We start from the raw sequence: 12,040 nt of genomic DNA on the forward strand, positions 1-12,040 counted from the left end.
TGTCTCCTCTTATGCCATAAAAATGCCATGAAGTAGTAAGTTGCTTTACATTGAGTGGGATTGCTGGGTAAGAGGATATGACCTGACTTGTGATGTGCAATGTTAAACTGCTTTAACAAACAGAGTCCAATCATTAAAGAAAAATGTTCACAATTTCTGACTGCATTAAAAGCAGAATGTCAACCAGGATGGGTAGCTCAAGTGGTTAGAGCATATGCCAAGGTTTGGGGTTCGATCCCCCGTCATAGCACATACGAGAAGCATCCAATGGCCCAGCTGGTGTGGCTCAGTGGTTGAGCATTGACCTATTTACCAGGAGGCCATGGTTCGATTTCGGCTGGGAAATATGCCCAGGTTGTGGGCTTGATCCCTAGCAGGGAACGTGCAGGAGGCAGCTGATCAGTGATTCTCTCTCATCATTGATGTTTCTCTTTCCCCCTTTCCCTTCCTTTCTGAAGTCAATAAAAATATATATTTTTTTAAAAAGAAGCAACCAATGAATGCATAAATAAGTGGAACAACAAATCGATGTTTCTCTTTCACTCTCCCCACTCTTTCCCTCCCCCTCAAATCAATTAAAAAATTTTTATAGCAAAATGTCTAAAATTAGAGGGTTAACCATGGCACCCAGCTTCTCTGCATTTTCTTGTACCTCACGGACATAATTCAGGTCTGGGGAGAGACTCTGACCAAAGTGAGAACATTTTTAAATATATATATATATATTTTTTTTTTAATTGATTTTTTACAGAGAGGAAGGGAGAGGGATAGAGAGCTAGAAACATCGATGAGAGAGAAACATCGACCACCTGCCTCCTGCACACCCCCCACCGGGGATGTGCCTGCAACCAAGGTACATGCCCCTGACCGGAATCGAACCTGGGACCTTTCAGTCCCCAGGCCGATGCTCTATCCACTGAGCCAAACCGGTTTCGGCAAAAGTGAGAACATTTTTAGATAAAGAAGCATCTGGAAAGCAGGAGCAACCTTTAAAAGCATTGTGGCCTTTCAGCAAGGGGAAAAAGAAACAAAAAACGAGTAAGGACACACTGATAAATATGTAGAGAAAAGAAATTGGGTGGACTCTGTATTGTTAAGAATCCAGAATAAAAGCCAATATGAAAACTTCAAGGTTTTAATTTTAAGGAATTTTAAGTCAATGTGAAGTTGGATGATCCCTTATCAGGGATAATGTAGGGTGATTTCCTACACTGAGAGGTAAATTAGGCCAGATAAAAGTAATGATCCTTTTCATCTGCTATCCACTTAACAATTTAAAAGCACATCCTCACTGGATCCTCCCAATAATCAGGAAGTGACACAGAAAGTACTTTACTGACGAGGGAAGCAGCCTAAGTGGGAGAGCAAGGCCTTTAAGCTCTTGGTCCTGTCCACCATTCTACTCCGACTTTCTAGAGGCAGTAAGTCTATCATTAAAGAGGACTCGGCTCTGTAATGGTCCTTAGAGCCAGTCTCAGGTCTCCATGGCCTCATCTGCCACAGCAGATGGCACCCAAGACAGAATCAGTCTACTTATTCTCTTAGGCCCCCCGAGTTCTGTGTCTGAGGTGGTATTTGGTGCATTCAGCTGACTACTTAGTTTTCCTCGATACTACAGCTGAGGTGGGAAGCCTGTTCGGGGGGTGGGGCTTACCATTCGGCAATGCTCCTGTGGATCCGAGACACTGAGGTCTCAATATCGATTGGGTGGTATCGTAATCCCCTCAGCTCCAGCGTTTCATCCAGAGCTCCCACCACATATAACGCATCATGACGCTCTGACAAAGAAAAAGAGGAATTTGGTTTATCAGACACATTTTGAGTATGATACAATATTAGAATTAAGAGCACAGAGTTCAGACTGCCTGACATGTCATGTGGCTACATCACTCGCTGTGTAACTTCGGGCAAATTAATCAAGCCTCTGGGTTCTGCTTCACCCTCTGTGAGACAAGATAAAAACATGGCGGTGGAGATCAACCAAGGACTTGTATGCATGCATATAAGCCTAATCAATGGACACAGACACCAGGGGGGTGAGGGCATGAATGGGGGGTGGGGGGTGGGGCAATGGGAGGATAAGGAAACATATGCAATATCTCAATCAATAATAAAAAATAAAAAAAAAACACAAAAAAACATGGCTGTGCCCTGGCTGGTATAGCTCATTTGGTTTGAGTGTCTTCCCGTGCACCCAAGGGTCGTGGTCTCGATCTCTGGTCAGGGTACATACGGGAGGCAACTGATTGATGTTTCTCTCTCCATTGCCCTTCCTCTCTCTCTAAAAAAATTAATAAAAACATATAAAAAATAAAATCAATGAAAATATATCCTTGGGCAAAGATTATAAAAACAAAACAAAACATGGCTGTTATTAGGATTAAATGAGATAATCCACGTAAGGTAGTTTAGTTTATATGATGCCTGGTAGATTGTAAGTGCTAAAAAATTAGCTATTATTATTACTACTACTACTACTACCTTACCAGGAATTGTACCAAGTGCTGGGGAGACAAAGATGACAAAACACAATTCCTGCTTTGAATACTTACTATCTACTGGGGGAAGTAGACACACAAACGGGTGTTCCCTTGTAACGCAGTGAGCCCCGTGACAGGAGTGTGCACAAGGCATCAGGGGAACAGAGGATACCCCCGAGAAGAGCTGAAGCCAGGCTGAGCTGTTAAGGATAAGTAGGAATTGGCCAGATGATGGCTGGGGGAGGGGAGAAGGAAGGGAAGTGAGGACTTGAGATGGAGAAGACATGAACATGTGTCATTGTGTCTAGACATCTTCAAGGAATCTGGGAATAAGGAGTAGGATTAAAAAATGTGGAGACTAGTTCTGGTTATTAACAGGGTTGTAATCTGTGTCTATATTACTAGTGAGTGCATTCTGTGTGCCAGGCACTGCTCTGGGCACCTAAATGCATCAATCACCTGACTGGGAATTGAACCACGACCTGGTTCATAGGTCGACACTCAACCACTGAGCCATGCCAGCAGGGCTAGAGTTGGGTGTTTTAAAATGCCTATTCATGCCACCAGGAACGCAGGTTGAAGGCAGCAGTGAAGCCATGACAATGAACTGGGCAGAGGATGGCTGGGGGGACTGCTCATACCGGAGCCTTGCCAAGCAGTCTCAGCCCAACATGCGACATTAAAGGGACAGAGGAGCTCTTCTGCAGACGGCTCCTCTGCACGGACTCCCTGTCAGGGATTAGGGCTGGTACCCGGGAGTAGAAGAGCCAAAGGTGAAATACCTGTCCCGAGGGCTTGTTCGGGGCTGAGGGTCTGTGCTCTGCCTTTCACTGCTCAGCAGGCACACCTCCAGCACTGAGGCTGAGCCGACCCGCAGTTCAGGGGTGCTGATGTGGTACCCTGGGTGCTTACCTCCTAGGTGTTTTTTAGGGGCAAAATCTTTCTTTATTTGCAGATGAATTCACACATGGATTAAAGAGTCGTAGGAGGGAATAATTAAATACGCACAGCACAATGCAAAGGCTGGCTGAGGAAGGCCGGCCAGTGCTCCTGGCTGAAATGCAAAGCAGGATGAAGGGGAAGAGTTGGCGTGGGAGATACAAACCTCCAGTGGCCGCAGTGAGCTCAGTTCGGCGGACAAAACCAAGGTATCCTGTCCGAGCCCAAAGTGTCTGAGCAGCATCCCCAAAGCTGAGGCGAGTGTTGAAATGATCAGCTTGAAGAGTCTCACTGTCGTAGATGGTGTAATAGCCACTGGCCGTATGGGGACTGTTTACCCAAATCTACAACAAGAAAAGGGCACTGGTCACATTTCAAAGAACACATATTGTGAGTTTAGTTTTTTAAACTCATTTTTATATTAACAGCAACAACACAACTGCAATAAAAGCAGCTGACATTTCAAGTATTCAGTGAGGTAAGTACTTTATTTATATGCTTTATCTCATTCATTCCTGCCATATATGACAGGACAATACAGTTCACACTATTGTTATTCCCATTTTACAAGTGAAAAAACACAGAGTTAAGTAACTTGCCTAAAATGCGGGAACTAGGAGACTCACACCCAAGTCTGAGTGGCAGAGGCCATGCTCTGAACCACGACACTACACTGCCTCCCTGGCTCATCTCCCAGCCTCTTCCAGAGACTCACAAAGGCTTCCAGGTGTCATTCCTGTGCTTCTGAAATAAGGTAGAGAGCCCTCAAGGAAACAATACAGGGTATCTGAATTTACCACATAACAACGCAATACCTAAAAGTGGTTGGTAACACCAGACAGGTGCCATTCTGTGTGCATTACAGATACAGGTATTAAGTAATGCCTTTAATTGTCACACAATTCTACTACATAGGTGCAAATATTATCGATGGATGAGGAAACTGAGGCCCAGAGAGATTCAGTAACTTGCCCAATATTGAGAAACTGGTAAGGGGTAGAGCCCAGGTCATCTGGCTCCTGTACCTACAACACTCCCCCCAGTCCGCTATGGGATGAAACAGTGTCCCTCAAGATAGATCAACCAAAGGACTTGTGTGCTTGCATATGAGCCTAACCAGTGATCACGGACAACAGGGGGAGGGGGGTATGCGTGTGGGGGGTTTGGGAAGGGAATGGGGGGGGCGTTGATGACAAACATGTGATACCTTAATCAATAAAGTAATTAAAAAAAAAAAAAGAAACATTGACCCTCAAAGATTTGGGGGAAGAAAAATTAGGCCTTTAAAAAGATTTTAATACTAATACAAAAATTAAACACATTTTGGGATAGAATATAAAATTTGCATGAATTTTTGAAATTTAATATTTATGGCTCCTTAAATAGGTGGGAGGAGGTAGGATTTGCCCATTTTCCTTTTCAATTGAGGGATTGTCAGTGGACAAACCTGGGACTAGTTCTAGTTTGGGTGCCTAAATCTCCTCTCCATCCTGGTCTCAATCGTCCCCTTCTGTCCGTTTCAGTCTTGTGCTTTACAGAGGAAGAGGAAGACTCTTTTAAAGATGAACATTCCCAATGGGGGAAAAGCACATCCACAATTTCTCTGACTTTGAAATATGAACCCTCAAGCTTTTCTCTGTTGACTTTTCAGAGTAAAGGTGAAAGGTATACCTACCTCTCCAAGGTGAGAGTCTCCAACAGGCCCTTTGGTTTCAGGATTCACAATAACCACTTTCACTCCAGGTAAAATCTAAGAATCAAAGAGAAAACACAAAGACTCAAATAAAATCTAGTGACCTGCTCTCCCTTCCTCTAGTGAGGCGAGGAGTGCACAAAGGCAGCAGCTGAGACGGTGCTCACAGGATCGCCTCAGTGGAGACCAGAGGTACAATAAGATTCATCCTCAAAAATAAACCAAGCAGCCAACCAGTCTATCTTCCTTCAAAGGGACGAGAAACGGCAGATCAGAATGATAACAGTTAAGAATCTGTAGACTGCCCTGGCCTGTGTGGCTCCATGGTTAGGGTGTCCCCTTGAGAGCACGAAGGGTCGAGAGGTCATTCCCCGTCAATGCACAAACCTGGGTTGCAGGTTCAATCCCCACCCTGGTCAGGGGGCATGCGGGAGGGAGCCAATCCATATGTCTCTCGCACATCAATGTGTTTCTCTCTCCCTCTCCCCCCGCACTCTTGCTCCCACCCTCCTACTCTCTCTAGAAGTCAACGGAAAAAAATATCCTCAGGTGAGGATTAGCAACAACAACAATAAAAAGAAAAGAAACAAAAAGAATTTGTAGACTAACTTAACCATGTAACTGTCCTTTCCCACAATCTATCTTGTTCACTGGATGGTGGCACTAAAAGGGCAGCAGTGAGAGACTGCACTCCAGTCCACAGTGAGTGCTGGAGTGCAGGGACCTGAGAGTGACAGAGGAAGGCAGGAGTTTTGCAGGAGACTAGAAAGACACTCGCGTGCCCAGGATCTCCCTCAAGAGGGAGAAGGAAGAAGCAGGTGCTGGCTGAGAGAATGGCCCAGGGCTTCTCTGGCCACCTGTATTCCATCTCTTACACCTCCTTTTTCATCTTTGGTTTCTGGATTATGCAGTTACGTGAGAAACCCTACAATGATTATCTGGGCTCCTACATCTAAAACCTCCAGGAAGGAAGAGAAAAGACCACGCCCCCTCGTCTGGGCCGGGCACTGTGATACACACAGCTCCTGCGGTACCCAGCTGCTAACTGAGGCAGAGAAGATTTGACAAGGTGATAGGATCAACCTAAGTCCACCTGGAAGAGTTTAAACAAAGAGGGAAACTGCAGTAAGTTCTCCGTGGGGCTGGCCTACCACCTGATAGGCTGGGCAGGTTCCCACTTTTCCCCCCAATTTTCTCCTCTGCCTTTCAGACTTACTAGAAGGGATTCTGAGGCATCAACACATCTCTTCAAAGGGATAAGAAACTTGAAAGCTTATGCTGATGTTTCATCACCCTCGGTAAATTGTTTAAAACCGATATAGGCTTGGGGTGGTAAACACACAATACAATATACAGATGATGTATTGTAAAACTGTATATCTGAAACCTATATAATTTTATTAACCAATGTCACCCTAATAAATTCAATTAAAAAAATAAAATTATATCCCTAGCCTGTTTGGTTCAGTGGATAGAGCGTCGGTCTGTGCACAGAAGGGTCCTGGGTTTGATTCCAGGTCAAGGGCACGTACCTCGGCTGCAGGCTCCTCCTGGGCTCAGGCCCTGGTCAGGGCTTGTGCAGGAGGCAACAAATCGATGTGTTTCTCTCACATCGATATTCTCTCTGTCTTTCCCTCTCTCTTCCACTCTCACTAAAATCAAGGGGAAAATATCCTCGGGTGAGGATTTAAAAAAAACACACCTGCTATAGATCGAATGTTCCCAATGAGGATTGGAAATCCTAATCTCCACTGTGATGGTATTAGGAGGTGACTCTGAGCGATGACGAAGTCAGGAGGGCAGAACCCTCAAGGAGGGGATTAGTGAACTTATAAAAGAGACCCAGAGATTTCCCTCGCCTCTTCTGCCATGTGAGGACAAGATGGCCATCTATGAACCAGAAATCCCTTGCCAGAATCTGCTGGTGCCTTGATCTTGGATTTCACAGCCTCTACAACCGTGAGAAGTTTCTGTTGTTGATAAGCCAAATGAACTAAGATAATAATTAAATCTCTCCTTGAACATTTTAAAGCCTCATTCTAATCTAAATCTTATCCCCATAGATAATCACTCCAATATTTTTAATCTCTTCCCCATTTTGGTTTCTCTTTGAACTATAATCTTAAACCACACCCCTCCCCTATCTGCCACCTATTTTTCTCCTTGTAACATTTATAAAGATAGAACTGGCTCTTGTTCATCTCTCTACCTTGAATAAATGAACATTAAATTTTGCTTGTCAAATAACAATCAACATGTCAGATTTTTAAAAATCTATGGAAATTAAGAAAATTGAAAGAGTATTCTTCTTATGTATGTACCCATATGAATTTGAAAGCATTGGCTCAGTTGAAATTGTTGAATTATCTCCAGATTTCAGTTAAGTTTTGCCCTGGGTACTAATACGTTAAATGGCTTCAGATTTCTTTAAAATGAACCACTTCTCCACATAGACCACCTTCCCAATGGTTAACAAAACACATTACCTTTCCAGACTCTGAGAGGAGCAAACTCTGGGGGGCACCCCGTTCCACAAGACGAACCCTGCAGAAGGACAATATTTACTATGTATGAGCCTTTTAAAACGTGATTGCACCACATCAACTACAGCTACAAAGTGCCTTCCTAAGACCTCTAATTTGTCTCTCCTTACGCTACAGCAGGTTCTCAAACTTAGCATTGCTGACATTTTGGGTCAGATAATGTTTTGTTATAATTTTTTGTGAGGGGCTATCCTGTGCATTGTAGAATGTTTAGCAACATCCCAGTCCTCTACCCACTAGATGTCAGCAGCAACCCACTTGTGACAACCAAAAATACCTCCAGACTCTGTCAAATGTCCTCTGGAGGAAAAAATCTCCCCAGGCTGAGAACCACTGAACTCGTGAGATGCCCTAACTGTGCAGGCGGGTCCGGGCCAGGACACACCAGTGAACACAGCTGATGTCAGTGGGGAAGGGTCACAGAGCCCTCGGGCCAGGCTCACCTTGGGATACAGTTAAAATTCCTTTCTACGTTGATGAGGGGAAAGGCTTTTACTCCTGGGGTTCAGATAAAGTATTGTTTCAAAAACCCTACTCCGCCTCATTTATCTTGTCTGTCCCATCTTTTATTTTTAAACTTTCAGAGGGAAGAGTCTACCCATTTTGGTTTAATTTATATCAAAATACTTTTACACAGGCAGGAACTAAGTATTACATCTTAATATTAAAGAATAGTGCAGAGACTGTGAGAATTAAAGCTTTCTTCTTATCAATGTAAAAAATTATCAGGTATTAATAATGAAAACAAATTATTTCCCTCTTTCCATGCCCCCTGGAAGATACAAACGAAAGGATGAGGAAGGGACTGGCTTTCTTGAGGCTCAGAACTTTTTATGTTTAGGAACTCTAATAAAAAATGATCAAAATAAATCTACTGTACCTGTCATGTCTTAATGATTTCAGATCTACATACACAGTAGTTGGATCGGGCCCTGAGGTTCCCTAAAAAAAATAAATCAATGTATGGTTTATTTAAAATTTAAATTACTATATTTCCATATTTCATATATTTAAATAAAGAAAGAGGTAAGTTAGACATATACATGAAAAATGCAAACTCTACTTTGAAAGTCCCCTCTTCAACCAGATGCAGCAGGGTGCAGCCAACACCTAAAAGAGGCGCTTGGCCAGGCTTCGCCCTCATGTTTCTTTCTTTTCCTCCCTCGGGAGAGTGGGCCAGGGGCCTTCTCACAGAGGCAAGAGAAGCACTAAAACGTTACCAGGCTAAGGCTGGTCCCCATCCCTGGACTTTAAAGCAGGGACGACTGCCTGGCCTGTGTGGCTCAGTGGTTGAGCATCAACCTATGAACCAGGAGGTCACAGTCTGATTCCTAATCAGGGCACATGCCTGGGTTGCAGTCTTGATCCCCAGTAGAAGGCCTGCAGGAGGCAGCCAATCGATGACTCTCTCTCATCATCGATGTTTTTATCTCCCTCTCCCTTCCTCTCTGAAATCAATAAAAAAATATTTTTAAAAAATAAAGCAGGGACGACACAGGTCAGCATCTGTGGGGATTTTCAAAATTAACACTGGCCCAGCCTGAAAACCAAGGGCCCACAATTGGGCTCCACGGTTAAAGCATCATCATGTTATTTAAAAGTCACTTGACCGTGGTCACAGAAGACCTGAAAGTATCCACCCACGTATGCCACCTTCTTTTACTCTCACTCTTGTCCATGCCTATATTTTCCTTATTAGTCTCCAAGTTACATGAAATCAGACTCAGTTCTCCTCTGTTATGTACCCACCAGGAATAACATGGCAAAGTTGCCATCTGGCTGGAGAAAAGAATACAGGCTTATTTGTACTTCCTTTGCAAAAAAGTTATAAAATATGGAGGAGACCGGAAAACAGAGGGAAGATATAAATAAAATTCAAATAGGACTCAGAAGTCTTCTTCAGTCATTGCTGTGGACCATAAAACTACTACTAAGAGTAAACATTTAGCACATGGGTGCTCCAAGGCCAGAAACAGCTCCACGCATGTAGCATCTAGCAACTTAGTGACTGATTCTACAGAACGGCACTGTGAAGCAATACTCTTCTCTTCACCTTACAGATGAGCAGCATGAGGCACAGTGGAGTCAGAATAAAGCCCCCGGTCCCAGAGCAGGCAAGAGGAACCGGGGCTCAACCAGGCGACTGCCTTCGAGGCCTCTGCTCCAGAGCGCCACACATTCCCCTTGCATTGTTCTCCAAGCAAGATTTCAAGAAAGTCACCTGTAAACATATTGCTACATTGACTCTTGATCCAAAAGTGGTGCTGACAGCTCGAGGGGACAGACCGATGTCTTTGAAGAGCTTGGAGAAGGACTGTTGGAGGGCAATACGGGGCCGCTCCTCGGCCACCACCACACACGTCCGGATGCAGGAGAGGTTGATCCCTCTGGTCTGTAAGACACCATGCATGTGAGCTGAGGTTAGCAAGACCGTAAGAGAACTGAATAGCTAGGGCCAGTGCTGTCTCTTTGGTCAGGAAAAGCCCAGGAACTGTGTATTCTCACCTCAGACAACCAGAGAAAAGACAGAAGTTTCCAGAAAATGCCAAGGCTTCCACTGAAGTCATTACCCACTGATAAATGTGCTCATTCTCTGTTTCTTTTCTCTTTCCTCTAAAAACCTCAGGTTCCTCAGCAATCCATTTTTATCCCACCCCATTTCTGTGCCTTGTATTTCTCCCTACTGCAAATTGAAGAAATGGGACTACGAGGAAAGAAGCCTAGCACCCTGGAGAGCAAATCTCTTATCTTTTTTTTTTTTTTTTCCTTCTTAAGGTCACATTTCTCTATTTAAGAAAATCTGGTGTCTTCTGACTCTCCCATATGCAGTCAGACATATGCTCACTGGATACACACACAAATGAGCTACCCTTCTGTCTCTGGGGCACTCCCCAAGCTCTAATGTTCTGAGGTTGCAAATTCTATTGGGAAAAATCCTACTGGAGGTTAACAGTTTCCTTTCATCTTTATATAAAGTCATTTCCATTCAGCCTCCCAACCAGTTTCACCTTCTTCGCCACAAATTTAAGACCCACATTAAACTCTGAAAGAGTGCAGAAAGTGGAAGAGATAAACTTCCTGAGGTTTACAAAACACCTGTTTGCTGCCTAGAGAAAACCAAGCAGGTATGCCTGTCGACCCCACTCAGCACCATACAGTCCCGTTTCTTTACAACCTTCCAGGACTGCTGTTTGTTGCAGCTGCTTCTTACCTTCAGCACCTCCACTTGGTTTCCAAGCCCCTTGGTGCAGAGCTCCATTACTGAATAGGAGCAGAACGTATCCCTTATCTTGTACTGGTTGACAGTGGCTAGCCAGAGGAAAAGGTTGTTTTCTAACTCCATAGGAGGAATTAAGATGGACTGGTGACCTGAATAGACACTGCAATAAAGGAAGGCAAGAGCTGACATTAGCAAATCATCCTAGATATCTTGATGTTTTAAAACATCATCAATTCAACTGAGCACGAAGGACAGTGTAGGGCCATATTAGATACAAAGGTCTAAGAATCAGCCTTGTTCATATGCAACTCACAACACAATAACTATAAAATAGAGCAGACTGTGATACATGTAGTAACTGAGATGTGAATAAAGGACATCAACAAGATCACAGAATAAAGAGTTAAGTCATCCAAACTGGGAAAGCTGGGGCTGGCAGGGGCGGGGAGTTTCAATGTGTAGGTGACAGTTGTTCTGGGGCTTGAAAAATGAGCAGGAATATGACAGTGGCAGGAGGAAGTGAGGATGGTGATGAGAGTATTCCAGGCAGAGGAACAGCATATGCAAATGCAGAGGTATAAAATTACATGGTGTGTTTAAGGTTGACAGAAATAGTATCCCGGTGTGAAATACTAGAGCACAGGATGCATGGGGGAGCAATGAGACGTGAGGCCAGGAGGGCTGGGATCAAACTGTGAAAGGGCTTAATTATCATATGAGGGATTTAGACTTTACCCAGCAGGCAGTCACTGCAGCTTTACGTTGGGGCAAAACTAGCAACATGGAGGAGGGATTGGAGAAAAGAGACACTGAAGGCTGAGAGACAGTGGCAGAGACTGCAATAGTCCAGATGAGATGATGAGGGCTTGAACCCCGACAATGCAGCGGGATAAAAAGGAATAGTAGAGTCACATATCATATGTATAATCTGCAGCCATGAATCCTCAACTTCCTAAACCTGGGTATAGATCAGAATCACCAGGAGCCTAAGAGTCCACCTTTACAGATCTCTGGGGAAGGCCCATTAATTTTTTTTAGACCTCTACGTGATTCCTGTGTATAGACAGGTTTAGGAACAACTGAGCCAAAGGACATGACATTTAAATGGATGTGAGATATAAAGACAGAGAAGTTGGAGGTGATGCCCAAGTTCCTAGTTTGGGCC

At 44.1% G+C, this 12,040-nt stretch overlaps 1 protein-coding gene across 2 annotated transcripts in view; it reads right to left on the reverse strand.

Annotated features, from left to right (window-relative positions):
* The window catches only part of DIP2B (disco interacting protein 2 homolog B), a 229,973-nt gene that overhangs the window by 4,592 nt on the left and 213,341 nt on the right, over positions 1-12,040 (reverse strand). For both annotated transcript variants that reach the window (XM_054719079.1, XM_008140671.3), the window contains 7 exons: positions 10,867-11,035; positions 9,877-10,047; positions 8,536-8,597; positions 7,599-7,656; positions 5,095-5,169; positions 3,586-3,763; positions 1,655-1,778 (listed from right to left, as the gene is read on the reverse strand). In XM_054719079.1, coding sequence (XP_054575054.1) covers positions 1,655-1,778; positions 3,586-3,763; positions 5,095-5,169; positions 7,599-7,656; positions 8,536-8,597; positions 9,877-10,047; positions 10,867-11,035 — 837 coding nt within the window. The remainder of the gene's footprint in view (positions 1-1,654; positions 1,779-3,585; positions 3,764-5,094; positions 5,170-7,598; positions 7,657-8,535; positions 8,598-9,876; positions 10,048-10,866; positions 11,036-12,040) is intronic.

The sequence above is a fragment of the Eptesicus fuscus genome, chromosome 7 (assembly GCF_027574615.1).
Source record: "Eptesicus fuscus isolate TK198812 chromosome 7, DD_ASM_mEF_20220401, whole genome shotgun sequence".
Taxonomy (NCBI): Eukaryota; Metazoa; Chordata; class Mammalia; order Chiroptera; family Vespertilionidae; genus Eptesicus; species Eptesicus fuscus.